Here is an 18704-nt window from a genome sequence, read left to right on the forward strand (position 1 = left end):
TACCGACCTGCCTTTTCCCCATGTCCCTTAGTTCCCTATGATGTAAACATCTCCCCAACCTGGTCTTATTTACTGAGGTCACCTCCACTGCTTCAATGGGCAGTGAATTCCACAGATTCCCCACCCTTTGGGAAAAGCAGTTCCTCCTCATCTCCGTCCTAAACCTACTGCCCTGTATCTTGAGGCCACGTCCCCTAGTTCTGGTCTCCCCCATTCATGGGAACAACTTGCCTATGCCTTTCAGAATTATATACATTTCTATAAGATCCCCTCTTATTCCAGCGAGTTCATTCCCAGACGACTCCATCTCTCCTCGTGGGACAACCCCCTCATCTCTGGAACCAACCTGGTGAACCCCCTCTGCACTGCCTCCAAAGCCAGTCCATCTTTCCTCAAGTAAGGAAGCCAGAATTGCATGCCGTGCTCCTGATGGGGGCCTCGCCAGGACTTTGTACAGTCGCAGCAGAACCTCCCTGCTCCTCAACTCAATTCCTCTGCCAGTGAAGGCCTTCTAAATTCCAGCAAGTACAGTCCCATCCTAATTTTGTTTTGCAGGTGATGTACTTCCCCTTCGATTGGCAGAACTGCACCATGGTCTTCAGGTCCTACACGTACGACACATCTGAGGTGACCCTGCAGCATGCCCTGGATGAAAAGGGGGAGCACGAGGTCAAGGAGATCATTATCAACGAGGACTCCTTCACAGGTGAGTGCCCACTTCCCCCACTCCCGGCCCGTTGGGGGTGGAATATCAAAGGAGATGGGTGCCTTTCGGAAGGAAATAGGAGGATGGTATTTAAATGGTGAAAGATTGCAGCAAACTATTATGCAGGGCGACATTATGCATGAATTGTTCAGAGGTGGTTTGCAGATGCATCAGGTGGTCAAGAAGGGAAATGGGATGTCTGCCTCCTTTGCTAAAGGGATTGAGTTGAGGAGCAGGGAGGTTCTGCTGCGACTGTACAAAGTCCTGGTGAGGCCACATCTGGAGAACGGCGGGCAGTTCTGGTCTTACTTGAAGAAGGATGGACGGGCTTTGGAGGTGGTGCAGAGGTGGTTGGTTGTGAGGAGTTAGTTTATTGAGAAGACGACTCATTGGAACTTAGAACGATGAGGTGGGGAGGTGAGGGAGCAACAGTGGAGAAGGGGAATGCTTGTGGAGGATGGGGAGAGTGTGAAGAGGGACAGGGTAGAGGAGGGTTAGGGAGAGAGGGGGTAATAGGGACGATAGTGGGGGGGGTGGAGAGAGTAGAGGAGGGGATTGCAGGGAGGAAGGGGTAGAGATTGAAGGGAGAGTTGGCGAGAATGGGGAAGGAGGGGTAGAGGAGTTTGTGGGGAGGGATGGAGGAGTGTGGGTGGGATAGAAGGAGAGGGGATAGAAGAGAGGGGATAGAAGGAGAGGGGATAGAAGGAGAGGGGATAGGAGGAGAGGGGATAGGAGGAGAGGGGATAGGAGGAGAGGGGATAGGAGGAGAGGGGATAGGAGGAGAGGGGATAGGAGGAGAGGGGATAGGAGGAGAGGGGATAGGAGGAGAGGGGATAGGAGGAGAGGGGATAGGAGGAGAGGGGATAGGAGGAGAGGGGATAGGAGGAGAGGGGATAGGAGGAGAGGGATAGGAGGAGAGGGGATAGGAGGAGAGGGGATAGGAGGAGAGGGGATAGGAGGAGAGGGGATAGGAGGAGAGGGAGAGGGGAGAGGAGGAGAGGGGAGAGGAGGAGAGGGGAGAGGAGGAGAGGGGAGAGGAGGAGAGGAGGAGAGGGGAGAGGAGGAGAGGGGAGAGGAGGAGAGGGGAGAGGAGGAGAGGGGAGAGGAGGAGAGGGGAGAGGAGGAGAGGGGAGAGGAGGAGAGGGGAGAGGAGGAGAGGGGAGAGGAGGAGAGGGGAGAGGAGGAGAGGGGAGAGGAGGAGAGGAGAGAGGGGGAGAGGGGAGAGGGGAGAGGAGGAGAGGGGAGAGGAGGAGAGGGAGGTGAGGAGAGGAGGAGAGGGGAGAGGGGAGAGGAGGAGAGGGGAGAGGAGGAGAGGAGGAGAGGAGGAGAGGAGGAGAGGAGGAGAGGGGAGAGGAGGAGAGGAGGAGAGGGGAGAGAGGGAGAGGGGAGAGGAGGAGAGGGGAGAGGAGGAGAGGGGAGAGGAGGAGAGGGGAGAGGAGGAGAGGGGAGTGGAGGGGAGGGGAGTGGAGGGAGGGGAGTGGAGGGAAGGGGGAGTGGAGGAAGGGGGAGTGGAGGGAAGGGGAGTGGAGGGAAGGGGAGTGGAGGGAAGGGGGAGTGGAGGGAAGGGGGAGTGGAGGGAAGGGGGAGTGGAGGGAAGGGGGAGTGGAGGGAAGGGGGAGTGAAGGGAAGGGGGAGTGAAGGGAAGGGGGAGTGAAGGGAAGGGGGAGTGAAGGGAAGGGGGAGTGAAGGGAAGGGGGAGTGAAGGGAAGGGGGAGTGAAGGGGAAGGGGGAGTGAAGGGAAGGGGGAGTGAAGGGAAGGGGGAGTGAAGGGAAGGGGGAGTGAAGGGAAGGGGGAGTGAAGGGAAGGGGAGTGAAGGGAAGGGGGAGTGAAGGGAAGGGGGAGTGAAGGGAAGGGGGAGTGAAGGGAAGGGGGAGTGAAGGGAAGGGGGAGTGAAGGGAAGGGGAGTGAAGGGAAGGGGGAGTGAAGGGAAGGGGGAGTGAAGGGAAGGGGAGTGAAGGAAGGGGGAGTGAAGGGAAGGGGGAGTGAAGGGAAGGGGGAGTGAAGGGAAGGGGGAGTGAGGGAAGGGGGAGTGAAGGGAAGGGGGAGTGAAGGGAAGGGGGAGTGAGGGAAGGGGGAGTGAGGGAAGGGGGAGTGAAGGGAAGGGGAGTGAAGGGAAGGGGGAGTGAAGGGAAGGGGGAGTGAAGGGAAGGGGGAGTGAAGGGAAGGGGGAGTGAAGGGAAGGGGGAGTGAAGGGAAGGGGGAGTGAAGGGAAGGGGGAGTGAAGGGAAGGGGGAGTGAAGGGAAGGGGAGTGAAGGGAAGGGGGAGTGAAGGGAAGGGGGAGTGAAGGGAAGGGGGAGTGAAGGGAAGGGGGAGTGAAGGGAAGGGGGAGTGAAGGAAGGGGGAGTGAAGGGAAGGGGGAGTGAAGGGAAGGGGGAGTGAAGGGAAGGGGAGTGAAGGGAAGGGGGAGTGAAGGGAAGGGGGAGTGAAGGGAAGGGGGAGTGAAGGGAAGGGGGAGTGAAGGGAAGGGGGAGTGAAGGGAAGGGGGAGTGAAGGGAAGGGGGAGTGAAGGGAAGGGGGAGTGAAGGAAGGGGGAGTGAGGGAAGGGGGAGTGAAGGGAAGGGGGAGTGAAGGAGGGGGGTGAAGGGAAGGGGGAGTGAAGGGAAGGGGGAGTGAAGGGAAGGGGAGTGAAGGGAAGGGGGAGTGAAGGGAAGGGGGAGTGAAGGGAAGGGGGAGTGAAGGGAAGGGGGAGTGAAGGGAAGGGGGAGTGAAGGGAAGGGGGAGTGAAGGAAGGGGGAGTGAAGGGAAGGGGGAGTGAAGGGAAGGGGGAGTGAAGGGAAGGGGGAGTGAAGGGAAGGGGAGTGAAGGAAGGGGAGTGAAGGGAAGGGGGAGTGAAGGGAAGGGGGAGTGAAGGGAAGGGGAGTGAAGGGAAGGGGGAGTGAAGGGAAGGGGGAGTGAAGGGAAGGGGAGTTGAAGGGAAGGGGGAGTGAAGGAAGGGGGAGTGAAGGGAAGGGGGAGTGAAGGGAAGGGGAGTGAAGGGAAGGGGGAGTGAAGGGAAGGGGGAGTGACGGGAAGGGGGAGTGAAGGAAGGGGGAGTGAAGGGAAGGGGAGTGAAGGAAGGGGGAGTGAAGGGAAGGGGGAGTGAAGGGAAGGGGGAGTGAAGGAAGGGGAGTTGAAGGGAAGGGAGTGAAGGGAAGGGGAGTGAAGGAAGGGGGAGTGAAGGGAAGGGGGAGTGAAGGGAAGGGGGAGTGAAGGGAAGGGGAGTGAAGGGAAGGGGGAGTGAAGGGAAGGGGAGTGAAGGGAAGTGGGAGTGAAGGGAAGGGGGAGTGAAGGAAGGGGGAGTGAAGGGAAGGGGGAGTGAAGGGAAGGGGTGAAGGGAAGGGGGAGTGAAGGGAAGGGGGAGTGAAGGGAAGGGGGAGTCGAAGGGAAGGGGGAGTGAAGGGAAGGGGGAGTGAAGGGAAGGGGGATTGAAGGGAAGGGGGATTGAAGGAAGGGGAGTGAAGGGAAGGGGGAAGTGAAGGGAAAGGGGGAGTGAAGGGAAGGGGAGTGAAGGGAAGGGGGAGTGAAGGGAAGGGGGAGTGAAGGGAAGGGGAGTGAAGGGAAGGGGGAGAGAAGGGAAGGGGGAGTGAAGGGAAGGGGAAGTGAAGGAAGGGGGAGTGAAGGGAAGGGGGAGTGAAGGGAAGGGGGAGTGAAGGGAAGGGGGAGTGAAGGGAAGGGGGAGTGAAGGGAAGGGGGAGTGAAGGGAAGGGGGAGTGAAGGGAAGGGGGAGTGAAGGGAAGGGGGAGTGAAGGGAAGGGGGAGTGAAGGGAAGGGGGAAGTGAAGGGAAGGGGGAGTGAAGGAAGGGGGAGTGAGGGAAGGGGGAGTGAAGGGAAGGGGGAGTGAGGAGGGGGTGAATGAAGGGGGAGTGAAGGGAAGGGGGAGTGAAGGGAAGGGGGAGTGAAGGGAAGGGGGAGTGAAGGGAAGGGGAGTGAAGGGAAGGGGGAGTGAAGGGAAGGGGGAGTGAAGGGAAGGGGAGTGAAGGGAAGGGGGAGTGAAGGGAAGGGGGAGTGAAGGGAAGGGGGAGTGAAGGGAAGGGGGAGTGAAGGGAAGGGGGAGTGAAGGGAAGGGGGAGTAAGGGAAGGGGGAGTGAAGGAAGGGGAGTGAAGGAGGGGAGTGAAGGAAGGGGAGTGAGGGAAGGGGGAGTGAAGGGAAGGGGGAGTGAAGGGAAGGGGGAGTGAAGGGAAGGGGGAGTGAAGGAAGGGGGAGTGAAGGGAAGGGGGAGTGAAGGGAAGGGGGAGTGAAGGGAAGGGGGAGTGAAGGGAAGGGGAGTGAAGGGAAGGGGAGTGAAGGAAGGGGGAGTGAAGGGAAGGGGGAGTGAAGGGAAGGGGGAGTGAAGGGAAGGGGGAGTGAAGGGAAGGGGGAGTGAAGGAAGGGGGAGTGAAGGGAAGGGGGAGTGAAGGGGTAGATGAGGGGATAGAAGGAGAGGGGTGGAGAGGAGTTGTGAGAAGAAGGGAATGTGCAGGAAAGGGAAATAAGGGAAGGGGGAGTGAAGGAAGGGGAGTGAAGGGAAGGGGAGTGAAGGGAAGGGGGAGTGAAGGAAGGGGAGTGAAGGGAAGGGGGAGTGAAGGGAAGGGGGAGTGAAGGGAAGGGGGAGTGAAGGGAAGGGGAGTGAGAAGTGAAGGGAAGGGGGAGTGAAGGGAAGGGGGAGTGAAGGGAAGGGGGAGTGAAGGGAAGGGGGAGTGAAGGGAAGGGGAGTGAAGGGAAGGGGGAGTGAAGGGAAGGGGGAGTGAAGGGAAAGGGAGGGGGAGTGAAGGGAAGGGGGAGTGAAGGGAAGGGGGAGTGAAGGGAAGGGGGAGTGAAGGAAGGGGAGTGAAGGAAGGGGAGTGAAGGGAAGGGGAGTGAAGGGAAGGGGGAGTGAAGGAAGGGGGAGTGAAGGGAAGGGGGAGTGAAGGGAAGGGGGAGTGAAGGGAAGGGGAGTGAAGGAAGGGGAGTGAAGGGAAGGGGGAGTGAAGGGAAGGGGGAGTGAAGGGAAGGGGGAGTGAAGGGAAGGGGGAGTGAAGGAAGGGGGAGTGAAGGGAAGGGGGAGTGAAGGGAAGGGGGAGTGAAGGAAGGGGAGTGAAGGGAAGGGGAGTGAAGGAAGGGGGAGTGAAGGGAAGGGGGAGTGAAGGGAAGGGGGAGTCGAAGGAAGGGGAGTGAAGGGAAGGGGGAGTGAAGGGAAGGGGGAGTGAAGGGAAGGGGGAGTGAAGGGAAGGGGGAGAGTGAAGGGAAGGGGAGTGAAGGGAAGGGGGAGTGAAGGGAAGGGGGAGTGAAGGGAAGGGGGAGTGAAGGGAAGGGGGAGTGAAGGGAAGGGGAGTGAAGGGAAGGGGAGTGAATGAAGGGAGTGAAGGGAAGGGGGAGTGAAGGAAGGGGAGTGAAGGGAAGGGGGAGTGAAGGGAAGGGGGAGTCGAAGGGACCGGGGAGTGAAGGGAAGGGGGAGTGAAGGGAAGGGGGAGTGAAGGAAGGGGGAGTGAAGGGAAGGGGGAGTGAAGGGAAGGGGGAGTGAAGGAGGGAGTGAAGGGAAGGGGAGTGAAGGGAAGGGGGAGTGAAGGAAGGGGGAGTGAAGGGAAGGGGAGTGAAGGAAGGGGGAGTGAAGGGAAGGGGGAGTGAAGGGAAGGGGGAGTGAAGGGAAGGGGGAGTGAAGGGAAGGGGGAGTGAAGGGAAGGGGGAGTGAAGGGAAGGGGAGTGAAGGGAAGGGGGAGTGAAGGAAGGGGGAGTGAAGGGAAGGGGGAGTGAAGGAAGGGGGAGTGAAGGGAAGGGGGAGTGAAGGGAAAGGGGGAGTGAAGGGAAGGGGGAGTGAAGGGAAGGGGGAGTGAAGGGAAGGGGAGTGAAGGGAAGGGGGAGTGAAGGGAAGGGGGAGTGAAGGGAAGGGGGAGTGACGGGAAGGGGGAGTGAAGGGAAGGGGGAGAGTGAAGGGAAGGGGAGTGAAGGGAAGGGGGAGTGAAGGGAAGGGGGAGTGAAGGGAAGGGGGAGTGAAGGGAAGGGGGAGTGAAGGGAAGGGGGAGTGAAGGAAGGGGGAGTGAAGGGAAGGGGGAGTGAAGGGAAGGGGGAGTGAAGGGAAGGGGGAGTGAAGGGAAGGGGAGTGAAGGGAAGGGGGAGTGAAGGGAAGGGGATTGAAGGGAAGGGGGAGTGAAGGGAAGGGGGAGTGAAGGGAAGGGGGAGTGAAGGGAAGGGGGAGTGAAGGGAAGGGGGAGTGAAGGGAAGGGGGAGTGAAGGGAAGGGGGAGTGAAGGGAAGGGGGAGTGAAGGGAAGGGGGAGTGAAGGGAAGGGGAGTGAAGGGAAGGGGGAGTGAAGGAAGGGGGAGTGAAGGGAAGGGGGAGTGAAGGGAAGGGGGAGTGAAGGGAAGGGGGAGTGAAGGGAAGGGGGAGTGAAGGAAGGGGGAGTGAAGGGAAGGGGGAGTGAAGGGAAGGGGGAGTGAAGGGAAGGGGGAGTGAAGGGAAGGGGGAGTGAAGGGAAGGGGGAGTGAAGGGAAGGGGGAGTGAAGGGAAGGGGAGTGAAGGGAAGGGGGAGTGAAGGGAAGGGGGAGTGAAGGGAAGGGGGAGTGAAGGAGGGGAGTGAAGGGAAGGGGGAGTGAAGGGAAGGGGGAGTGAAGGGAAGGGGAGTGAAGGGAAGGGGGAGTGAAGGGAAGGGGGAGTGAAGGGAAGGGGAGTGAAGGGAAGGGGGAGTGAAGGGAAGGGGGAGTGAAGGGAAGGGGGAGTGAAGGGAAGGGGGAGTGAAGGGAAGGGGGAGTGAAGGGAAGGGAGCTTCGATGAAGGGAAGGGGAGTCGAAGGGAAGGGGGAGTGAAGGAAGGGGGAGTGAAGGGAAGGGGGAGTGAAGGGAAGGGGGAGTGAAGGGAAGGGGGAGTGAAGGGAAGGGGAGTGAAGGGAAGGGGGATTGAAGGGAAGGGGGAGTGAAGGGAAGGGGGAGTGAAGGGAAGGGGGAGTGAAGGGAAGGGGAGTGAAGGGAAGGGGGAGTGAAGGGAAGGGGGAGTGAAGGGAAGGGGGAGTGAAGGGAAGGGGAGTGAAGGGAAGGGGGAGTGAAGGGAAGGGGGAGTGAAGGGAAGGGGGAGTGAAGGGAAGGGGAGAGTGAAGGGAAGGGGGAGTGAAGGAAGGGGGAGTGAAGGGAAGGGGGAGTGAAGGGAAGGGGGAGTGAAGGGAAGGGGGAGTGAAGGGGGGTAGATGAGGGGATAGAAGGAGAGGGTGGAGAGGAGTTGTGAGAAGAAGGGAATGTGCAGGAAAGGAAATAAGGGAAGGGGGAGTGAAGGGAAGGGGGAGTGAAGGGAAGGGGGAGTGAAGGGAAGGGGGAGTGAAGGGAAGGGGGAGTGAAGGGAAGGGGGAGTGAAGGGAAGGGGGAGGGAAGGGAAGGGGAGGGAAGGGAAGGGGGAGGAAGGGAAGGGGGAGGGAAGGGAAGGGGGAGGAAGGGAAGGGGGAGGGAAGGGAAGGGGGAGGGAAGGGAAGGGGGAGGGAAGGGAAGGGGGAGGAAGGGAAGGGGAGGGAAGGGAAGGGGGAGGAAGGGAAGGGGGAGGGAAGGGAAGGGGGAGGGAAGGGAAGGGGAGGGAAGGGAAGGGGAGGGAAGGGAAGGGGGAGGGAAGGGAAGGGGGAGGGAAGGGAAGGGGGAGGGAAGGGAAGGGGGAGGGAAGGGAAGGGGGAGGGAAGGGAAGGGGGAGGGAAGGGAAGGGGGAGGAAGGGAAGGGGGAGGGAAGGGAAGGGGGAGGGAAGGGAAGGGGGAGGAAGGGAAGGGGGAGGGAAGGGAAGGGGGAAGGAAGGGAAGGGGGAGGGAAGGGAAGGGGAGGGAAGGGAAGGGGGAGGGAAGGGAAGGGGGAGGGAAGGGAAGGGGGAGGAAGGGAAGGGGGAGGGAAGGGAAGGGGGAGGGAAGGAAGGGGGAGGGAAGGGAAGGGGGAGGGAAGGGAAGGGGGAGGGAAGGGAAGGGGGAGGGAAGGGAAGGGGGAGGGAAGGGAAGGGGGAGGGAAGGGAAGGGGGAGGGAAGGGAAGGGGGAGGGAAGGGAAGGGGGAGGGAAGGGAAGGGGGAGGAAGGGAAGGGGGAGGGAAGGGAAGGGGGAGGGAAGGGAAGGGGGAGGGAAGGGAAGGGAGGGGGAGGGAAGGGAAGGGGGAGGGAAGGGAAGGGGGAGGGAAGGGAAGGGGGAGGGAAGGGAAGGGGGAGGGAAGGGAAGGGGGAGGGAAGGAAGGGGGAGGGAAGGGAAGGGGGAGGGAAGGGAAGGGGGAGGGAAGGGAAGGGGGAGGGAAGGGAAGGGGGAGGAAGGGGGAGGGAAGGGAAGGGGAGGGAAGGGAAGGGGGAGGGAAGGGAAGGGGGAGGGAAGGGAAGGGGGAGGGAAGGGAAGGGGGAGGGAAGGGAAGGGGGAGGGAAGGGAAGGGGGAGGAAGGGAAGGGGGAGGGAAGGGAAGGGGGAGGGAAGGGAAGGGGAGGGAAGGGAAGGGGGAGGGAAGGGAAGGGGGGGAAGGGAAGGGGGAGGGAAGGGAAGGGGGAGGGAAGGGAAGGGGAGGGAAGGGAAGGGGGAGGAAGGGAAGGGGAGGGAAGGGAAGGGGGAGGGAAGGGAAGGGGGAGGGAAGGAAGGGGAGGAAGGGAAGGGGGAGGGAAGGGAAGGGGGAGGGAAGGGAAGGGAGGGAAGGGAAGGGGAGGAAGGGAAGGGGGAGGGAAGGGAAGGGGGAGGGAAGGGAAGGGGGAGGGAAGGGAAGGGGGAGGAAGGGAAGGGGGAGGGAAGGGAAGGGGGAGGGAAGGGGAAGGGGGAGGGAAGGGAAGGGGGAGGGAAGGAAGGGGGAGGGAAGGGAAGGGGGAGGGAAGGGAAGGGGGAGGGAAGGGAAGGGGGAGGGAAGGGAAGGGGGAGGGAAGGGAAGGGGGAGGGAAGGGAAGGGGGAGGGAAGGGAAGGGGGAGGGAAGGGAAGGGGGAGGGAAGGGAAGGGGGAGGGAAGGGAAGGGGGAGGGAAGGAAGGGGGAGGGAAGGGAAGGGGAGGGAAGGAAGGGGGAGGAAGGGAAGGGGGAGGGAAGGGAAGGGGGAGGAAGGGAAGGGGGAGGGAAGGGAAGGGGGAGGGAAGGGAAGGGGGAGGAAGGGAAGGGGGAGGGAAGGGAAGGGGGAGGGAAGGGAAGGGGGAGGGAAGGGAAGGGGGAGGGAAGGGAAGGGGGAGGGAAGGGAAGGGGGAGGGAAGGGAAGGGGGAGGGAAGGAAGGGGGAGGGAAGGGAAGGGGAGGGAAGGGAAGGGGAGGGAAGGGAAGGGGGAGGAAGGGAAGGGGGAGGGAAGGGAAGGGGAGGGAAGGGAAGGGGAGGGAAGGGAAGGGGGAGGGAAGGGAAGGGGGAGGGAAGGGAAGGGGGAGGGAAGGGAAGGGGAGGGAAGGAAGGGGGAGGGAAGGGAAGGGGGAGGGAAGGGGGGTAGATGAGGGGATAGAAGGAGAGGGGTGGAGAGGAGTTGTGAGAAGAAGGGAATGTGCAGGAAAGGGAAATAAGGGGAGGGGAGTCGTGGGGGAAGGAGGGAGTAGAGTGGGAGTTTGTGGGTGGGGTAGAAGGGAGGGGAGTGTGGGGGAGGAGGGGGTAGAAAGGGAAGGGAGTGTCGGGGGAAAGGGGGGTAGAAGGGGAGGGTGTGTCTGAAGGGGAGGAGGAGGTAGAGGTGGAGTAGTTCGGGGGCTGTTCAGAGTCCATCGGGCAGGAGAGACCCCTGCCTCTTCCCCTGCCCCCTCCTCCCCCCACAGAGAATGGGCAGTGGAGCATCGAACACAAGCCGTCCCGGACGAACCGGCGGAGTGACGACCCCAGCTACGAGGACATAACCTTCTACCTGCTCATTCAGCGCCAACCCCTCTTCTACGTTGTCAACACCAACGTTCCCTGCATCCTGATCAATGTCCTCGCCATCTTGGTCTTCTACCTCCCTCCCGACGCAGGTCAGTCCCCTCTGCGCGGTTCCCCCCCCCCCCTGTTTCTCATTGCCAGAGGGACCCTGTTCAATCCCAGCCTCCGGCACTGCCCCTGCTGAGTTTGCACGCTTCCACTGAGTCTGGGTGGGTTCTCCCATCGCAGCTGCCACCCACAGATTCTCCGGCTTCCAGGGTTGGAGGGCCCCTCCGGCCCGGCCCCCGGCCCCTCCGGCCCGGCCCCCGGCCCCCGGCCCCTCCGGCCCGGCCCCCGGCCCCTCCGGCCCGGCCCCCGGCCCCTCCGGCCCGGCCCCCGGCCCCTCCGGCCCGGCCCCCGGCCCCTCCGGCCCGGCCCCCGGCCCCTCCGGCCCGGCCCCCGGCCCCTCCGGCCCGGCCCCCGGCCCCCGGCACCTAAATGTAACCAATGATCCCACCTCAATCACGTCTGCCGGAAGCTCATTCAGCATCCCTACCACCCTTTGCAGAAAGAAATTTCCCTTCATGTTCCCCTTATAATTTTCCCCCTTCAATCTTAAACCATGCCCTCTAGTTTGAATCTCCCCCACTCTTAATTGAAAAAGCCTATCCACATTTACTCTGTCTGCCCCTTTTAAAATCTTAAACACCTCTTTCAAGTCCCCCCTCAATTTTCTACGCTCCAGAGAAAAAAGCCCCAGTCTACACAACTTTTCCCTGTAACTCAAACCTTGAAATGCTGTCAACATTTTCGTGAACCTTCTCTGCACTCTCTCTATTTTGTTTATATCTTTCCTATAATTTGGTGACCAAAACTGTACACAGTACTCCAAATGTGGCCTCACCAATGCCTTGTACAATTACATCATAACCTCCTTACTTTTGAATTCAATACTCCGATTTATGAAGGCCAACATTTCAAATGCCTTCTTCACCACACCATACACCTGAGTATCAGCCTTGCGGGTACTATTTACCATAACTCCTAAATCCCTTTGTTGCTCTGCACATCTCAATAGCCTACCATTTAATGCATATGACCTATTTAGATTTGCCTTTCCAAAATGTAACACCTCACACTTATCTATTAAATTCCATCAGCCATTTCTCAGCCCACACCTCCAGCCTTCCTAAATCACCTTTTAATCTACGGTAATCTTCCTCACTGTCCACAACACCACCAATCTTTGTATCATCCGCAAACTTTCTTATCCAATTCTCCACTCTTACTTCCAAATCGTTAATATATATAACAAACAATAGTGGACCCAGGACCGATACACCTGAGGAACTCCACTAGTCACCGGCCTCCAATTGGACAAACAATTTTCTACCACTACTCTCTGACACCTCCCATCCAACCATTGCTGAATCCATTTCACTACCTCCTTATTTATACCTAATGCCTCCACCTTTTTTCCTAACTTCCTGTGGGGAACTTTGTTCAAAGCTTTACTAAAGTCTAAATAGACAACATCCACAGCTTTCCCTTCATCAACCTTTTTTGTAACCCCCTTGAAAAACTCAATCAGGTTTGTCAAGCATGATCTACCCCTGACAAAACCATGCTGATTGCTCTCTATCGATACATTTGGACCCTTTCTTAAACAGCGGAACCACATGCCCCACCCTCCAATCCTTTGGCACTACCCCCGTGACCAGTGACATCCTAAATATCTCTGTTAATGGCCCCACTATCTGTCCACAAGCATCCCTGAGTGTCCTTGGAAATATTTTGTCCGGTCCCGGAGATTTATCCACCTTTATCTTTTTCAACACAGCCATCACTACCTCCTTGGTTATCCTTATATGCTTCATGACCTCCCCACTATTTTTCTTTACTTCAACTGGTTCAATATTTTTATCCCTAGTGAAAGAAATCATTCAAAATTTCCCCCATTTCCCCCATTTCCTCTGACTTCTCACTCAGCCTACCCTCGCTATCTACAAGGGGTCCAATTTTATCCCTCACTAATCTTTTACTTTTAATGCACCTATAGAAACCCTTTGGATTTATTTTTACTCTGTCTGATAAGCCTCTTCATGCCTTTTTTTGGCCTTTCTAATTTCTTTCTTAAGATTCCTTCTACACTCCTTGTAGTCCTCCTTCAAACTCTCAGTTCCCTGCTCTTTATACCTCTTGTACACCTCCCTTTTTCTCCTAACCAAATTTCCAATATTCCTCGAAAACCAAGTCTCCCTATGACTTCCAGCCTTTCCTTTGATCCTCACTGGGACATATCTACTCTGTACCCGCAAAATTTCTTTTTTGAATATCCTCCATTTTTCATTTACATCCTTACCTGAAAATATCCTGTCCCACTCAATACTCCCCAAATCCCTTCTTATTCCTTCGAAATTTGCTCTTCTCCAATCCAGAACCTCAACTTTAGGCCCCTCCTTGCTCTTCCCTAAAACTAACAGAGTTATGATCTCTAGACCCAATTTGTTCTCTTAACATTAATGTCCGATACCTGACCTACCTTGTTCCCTAACAGGAGATCCAGTATTACACCATCCCAAGTCAGTTCTTCTACTAATTGATTTAGAAAACAATCTTGAACACATTTAACGAACTCTAGCCCATCCAGCCCTCTAACTGTATGGGTATCCCAATCAATGTGAGGGAAGTTAAAATCTCCCATGATCACTACCTTATGATTCTCACACATATACATTATCTCCCTACAAATTTGTTCCTCTAATTTTCTTGGCTCATTTGGTGCTCTGTAATACACCCCTATTAGCACCCTCATGCCTCCTTCATCCCTCAATTCCACCCAAACAGCCTCACTGGACGATCCCTCCAGACCATCCTGCCACCTCTCGGCAGTAATGTCCTCCTTAACAAGCAGAGCAATTCCTCCCCCTTTTTTTTTATCACATCTGAAACAAATGTATCCTGGAATATTAAGTTGCCAGTCCTGCCCCTCCTGTAGCCAGGTCTCACTAATTGCCACAATATCATGACCCCAAGTATCTGTCCATGCTCTAAGCTCATCTACCTTGTTCACTATGCTTATTGCATTAAAATGTATGCATTTCAGAGAATGACCCTCACCTATATTCTCTTTACTACCTTTTACCCTAATCTCCATCCTACCTTTGTTATCGTTATTATTCCTATCTAGGTGGCCATGCTCCCTTGACACTGCTCTCACACTCTGTTCCCCACCCCCCTGCCTAGTTTAAACCTTCCCCCACAGCTCTAGCAAATCTGCTTGCCAGCAAGTGGAGTCCGTCCATTTTGTACAGGTCCGACCTTCCCCAGAAGAGATCCCAATGATCCAGAAATCTTATCCCTTGCCCCCTCTCTTCTCTTTGGCTTGGCTTCGCGGATGAAGATTTATGGAGGGGTAATGTCCACGTCAGCTGCAGGCTCGTTTGTGGCTGACAAGTCCGATGCGGAACAGGAAGACACGGTTGCAGTGGTTGCAAGGGAAAATTGGTTGGTTGAGGTTGGGTGTTGGGTTTTTCCTCCTTTGTCATTTGTCAGTGAGGTGGGCTCTGCGGTCTTCTTCAAAGGAGGTTGCTGCCCGCCGAACTGTGAGGTGCCAAGATGCACGTTTTGAGGCGATATCAGCCCACTGGCGGTGGTCAATGTGGCATGCACCAAGAGATTTCTTTAGGCAGTCCTTGTACCTCTTCTTTGGTGCACCTCTGTCTCGGAGGCCAGTGGAGAGCTCGGCATATAACACGATCTTGGGAAGGCGATGGTCCTCCATTCTGGAGATGTGACCTACCCAGCGCAGTTTGATCTGCAGCAACATCTCTTTAGCCATGCATTCATCCTCCATATCCTCCTATTTCTACCCTCACTAGCGCGAGGCACCGGCAGCAATCCAGAGATTACTACCTTGGAGGTCGTGTTTTTTAACTTCCTACTTAATTCCACATAATCCTGTTTCAGGACCTTATCCCCACTTCTAACTAAGTCATTGGTCCCCACATGGACCACGACTTAACCATATAACCACTTACAGCACAGAACAGGCCAGTTCGGACCTACTAGTCCATGCCGTAACAAATCCCCACCCTCCTAGTCCCACTGTCTGACTTCTGGCTGTTCTCCTTCCCCTTGCAGAATGCTATGAACTCGCAGAGCCATCACCCCATCTCTTCTCATTTCATTTTTAAATGTAGATGTACAGTGCAGTAACAGGCCTTTCCGGCCCACGAGTCCATGCCACCAATTACAACCCCCAGGACGTTTTGAATGGTGGGAGGAAACTGGAGCCCCCGGGGAAAACCCGCACAGACATGGGGAAAGCGTACAGACTCCGATCCCAATCACTGGCGCTGCAACAGCGTTGTGCTAACCACCACGCCAACTTTGCTGCCCATCTATCGCCTACACAATTGTCATTAATGCATTATGAAATTTGTTGTGGCGGCAGTGTTGTCCAGAATAAGGTGCAAAGATTACGAAAAATTGTGATTCTGTAAATACCAGATTTAAATAAAATAAATGGTGCAGAGTAAAGAAACCCAGTGGCTGGGGTTCGTTGTCTATTCAGGAATCTGATGGCGGAGGGGAAGAAGCCGTCCTTGTGCTGCTGGGTGCTCGTCTTCGGGATTCTGGACCTCCTTCCTGATGGTAGCAGAGTGAAGAGGGCATGGCCTTAAGGATAGACACTGCTCTCTTGAGATACAGCCACTTATAGATGTCCTCGATGGAGTGAAGAGCTGTTTTGGGCTCCTTATTAAGAAAGGATGTATTGATGTTGGAGAGGGTTCAGAAAAGGTTCACAAGGATGATTCTTGGCCTTTATGGAATTTAGGAGAATGGGGGGGGGGGTGTTGTTGAAACATATTGAAAGACGAGGACAGAGTTGATGTGGGAAAGTTGTTTCCCACAGTGGGAGAGTCTAGGACAAGAGGACACAACTTCAGGATTGAAGGGTGTCCACTTAGAACAGAGGCGCGGAGGAATTTCTTCAGCCAGAGGGTGGTGAATCTTTGGAATTTGTTGCCACTGGCAGGTGCAGAGGCCAGTGTACACTGGCCTCCACCATCGCCCCCTCCACCATCGCCTCAATCAGCTGGGTGATACCCTGGGTATATTTAAGGCAGAGATTGATTGGTTCTTGATTAGCCAGGGCATCAAAGATTATGGGGAGAAGGCCGGGCAGTGGGGCTGGGTGGGGAAATGGATCAGCTCATGATAAAATGGCAGGGAAGACTCGATAGGCTGAATGGCCTTTTCTGTTCCTATTCCATATGGTGGGGCATTGGTGGAGGGGGTAGCGGGGCAATGGTGGAAGCGGCATATGAAAGGGGTGAGGGAGTGGTGGGGCAATGGGTGAGGGGGGCGTGGAGGAGGTGAGGGGGCAGTTGGGGCATTGGTGAAGGGGGTGTGGAGGGGATGAGGAGCAGTTGTGGCAATGGTGGAGGGGGCGATGGTGGAGGGGGCGATGGTGGAGGGGGCGATGGTGGAGGGGGCGATGGTGGAGGGGGCGATGGTGGAGGGGGCGATGGTGGAGGGGGCGATGGTGGAGGGGGCGATGGTGGAGGGGGCGATGGTGGAGGGGGCGATGGTGGAGGGGGCGATGGTGGAGGGGGCGATGGTGGAGGGGGCGATGGTGGAGGGGGCGATGGTGGAGGGGGCGATGGTGGAGGGGGCGATGGTGGAGGGGGTGTGGAGGGTGTGAGGGAGTGGTGGGGCAATGTTGAAGTGGGTGTGGAGGGGAGAGAGGTGGTATGGTGATGGTGGAGGGAGTGGTGGGGTGATGGTGGAGGAGGTGAAGACTGGGGTGATGGTGAGGGGATGGTGGGGTGATGGTGAGGGGATGGTGGGGTGATGGTGAGGGGATGGTGGGGTGATGGTGGAGGGTGTATGGGGGTGGCGGGGCGATGGGGGGGTGAGGGGTGCTGGGGGTGGCGGGGCGATGGGGGGGTGAGGGGTGCTGAGGGGGCGGTGGGCGAGTGGAGGGCATGAGGGGGTGGTGGGGTGAGGGTGATGGTGGAGCAATGGGTGAGGGGGCAGCGGGGCGATGGTGGACTTGGTGAATGGGCAGTGTGGATGGCAGGGTGACGGGGGCTGCGGGGCAACGGAGGGGGCAGCAGGGGTGGTGGAACTGGGGGTGGAGTGATGGTGGAGGGTGTGTGGGGGTGGTGGAGCGAAGGTGGAGGAAGGGTGGGGTGTGGAGGGGGAGATGGTTTTGGGGTGGAGGATGGCTCAGTGAACCTTCTATCGCCCCCAGGTGAAAAGATGAGTCTGTCCATCTCGGCGCTCCTGGCTCTCACCGTCTTCCTGCTGCTGTTGGCTGACAAGGTCCCCGAGACGTCTTTGGGCGTCCCCATCATCATCCGCTACCTGACGTTCCTCATGATCCTGGTCGCCTTCTCAGTCATCATGAGTGTGGTCGTGCTGAACCTCCATCACCGCTCACCCAACACCCACACCATGCCCAACTGGATCAGACAGGTGCTGCGCTGGGAAGGGAGGGGTCAGGAAGCTCCCGGTAACTCCATCCCAGACATCCCATCATTCTTGTTCACCCCACTCTCAGCCCTACCCCTCCTCCCCTCCTGTTCACTCCATTCCTTCCCCCCCCCACATTCCCATGTACTCTTTTCCCTACCTCATCCCCTTTTTCCCCAGACAGTCCCATCCCTCTTCCTCCCCACACCTGACCTTGGGAAACCTCCAACCATGACCTCCCTCGAAGACCCTCCATGGTTCGCACATCTGTGACCGTCCTTCCCCCTCCCGACCCCAAGCCAAAGACGGTGTGCAAATTCAGCTTGTTGTTGTTGGAGACTGCCCTTTCTAACCCTGCTCCCTCAGATCTTCATCGAGACGTTACCTCCCTTCCTGTGGATCCAGAGGCCAGTGACAACACCTTCCCCTGACAGCAAGCCCACGATCATCAGCCGGTCAAATGACGAGTACTTCATCCGGAAACCAGCCGGTGATTTCGTCTGCCCCGTGGACAACACCAGGTATGCGGGATGGGGGTCTCGTCCGCCCTTACCCCCCTTTCCTGCACTGTTGGCCAACACCAGGTCACCACTGGGATGTTGCGAGGCAAATCTCATTGTCAAGGTGGGTGGGAAAGTAGGGTTAGCATGGGCAGGGTGGGGTGAAGGGCCTCGTCCTGTTTCCTCTCAAAGACTCGCTGATATGGATCTGCATCTCCCTGCCTCACATTCCCCCTCGATTAAAGTATTGAGCACGTCCAGTTAGCCTTGTGTGACTCGCACTGTCTACAAGGGTGAGGTGTTGAGAGAGGGTTCAGAGGAGATTCACAAGGATGATTCCAGGAACGAGGAGTGTTTGACAGCTCTTGGCCTTTTCTTGATGGAATTTGGTAGATGAGGGGAGGGATCTCATTGAAACATATCAAATGTTAAAAGCCATTGTCAGAGTTCAGGGTTACGAACGAGATCCATTCCTACACCTGTCTTTAAGTTAAATTTGTAGATAAGTTGGAACAGGTACATTCAGTTCTTTTTTAGCGCAAGTCAAATGTTTGTCTCAGTACCAACATAAAAGAAACAATTTTAAAGCAGTTTAGATAGAAGATAGTGATTAAAAGTTAACACTTACTCTCACATTATGTGCATGTGAGAATTGAGGACACAATTTGTTCGTAAGTATGAGTTGTCGGTGAGTTGGATGTTCGGAACCTGGGGATTCCTTTAGAAAGGTTGTTTTCCACGGAGGGAGAGCCTTGGACAAGAGGGCACAACTTCAGGATTGAAGGGCGTCCACTGAGAACAGATGCAGAGGAATTTCTTCAGCCGGAGGGCGGTGAATCTGTGGAATTTGTTGCCATGGGCGGTTGTCGAGGCCGAGTCATTGGATGTGTTTAAGGCAGACATTGATAGGTTCTTGATTAGCCAGCACATCAAAAGTTATGGGGAGGACGGCCAGTGGGGCTGGATGGAGAAATGGATCAGCACGTGATTAAATGCTGGGGCTTACTCGATGGGCTGAATGGCCTATTTCTGCTCCCATGTCTTATGGTTGCACTTCAGAAGGACACACCAAGGTAGGATGTACACAGTAAGTGGTAGGGCAGTGAGGAGTGTGGTAGAACAGGGGGTTCTGGGAATACAGATAATTCCCTGGAAGTGGAGTCACAAGTGGACAGGGTTGTGAAGAGAGCTTTTGGCACATTGGGCCTTCATAAATCAAAGTATTGAGGACAGGAGTTGAGATGTAATGGTAAAGTTGTATAAGACATTTGTGAGGCCAAATTAGGGGTATTGTGTGGAGTTTT

At 56.9% G+C, this 18704-nt stretch overlaps 1 protein-coding gene across 1 annotated transcript in view; it reads left to right on the plus strand.

The window, feature by feature from the left end:
• Positions 1-18704, plus strand: part of LOC138754888 (acetylcholine receptor subunit beta) — a 40708-nt gene that overhangs the window by 17210 nt on the left and 4794 nt on the right. The window contains exons 7-9 of the mRNA XM_069919844.1: positions 10339-10530; positions 16680-16903; positions 17267-17421. Of these exons, the coding sequence (XP_069775945.1) occupies positions 10339-10530; positions 16680-16903; positions 17267-17421 (571 nt within the window). The remainder of the gene's footprint in view (positions 1-10338; positions 10531-16679; positions 16904-17266; positions 17422-18704) is intronic.

The sequence above is a fragment of the Narcine bancroftii genome, chromosome 2 (genome assembly GCF_036971445.1).
Source record: "Narcine bancroftii isolate sNarBan1 chromosome 2, sNarBan1.hap1, whole genome shotgun sequence".
Classification (NCBI taxonomy): Eukaryota; Metazoa; Chordata; class Chondrichthyes; order Torpediniformes; family Narcinidae; genus Narcine; species Narcine bancroftii.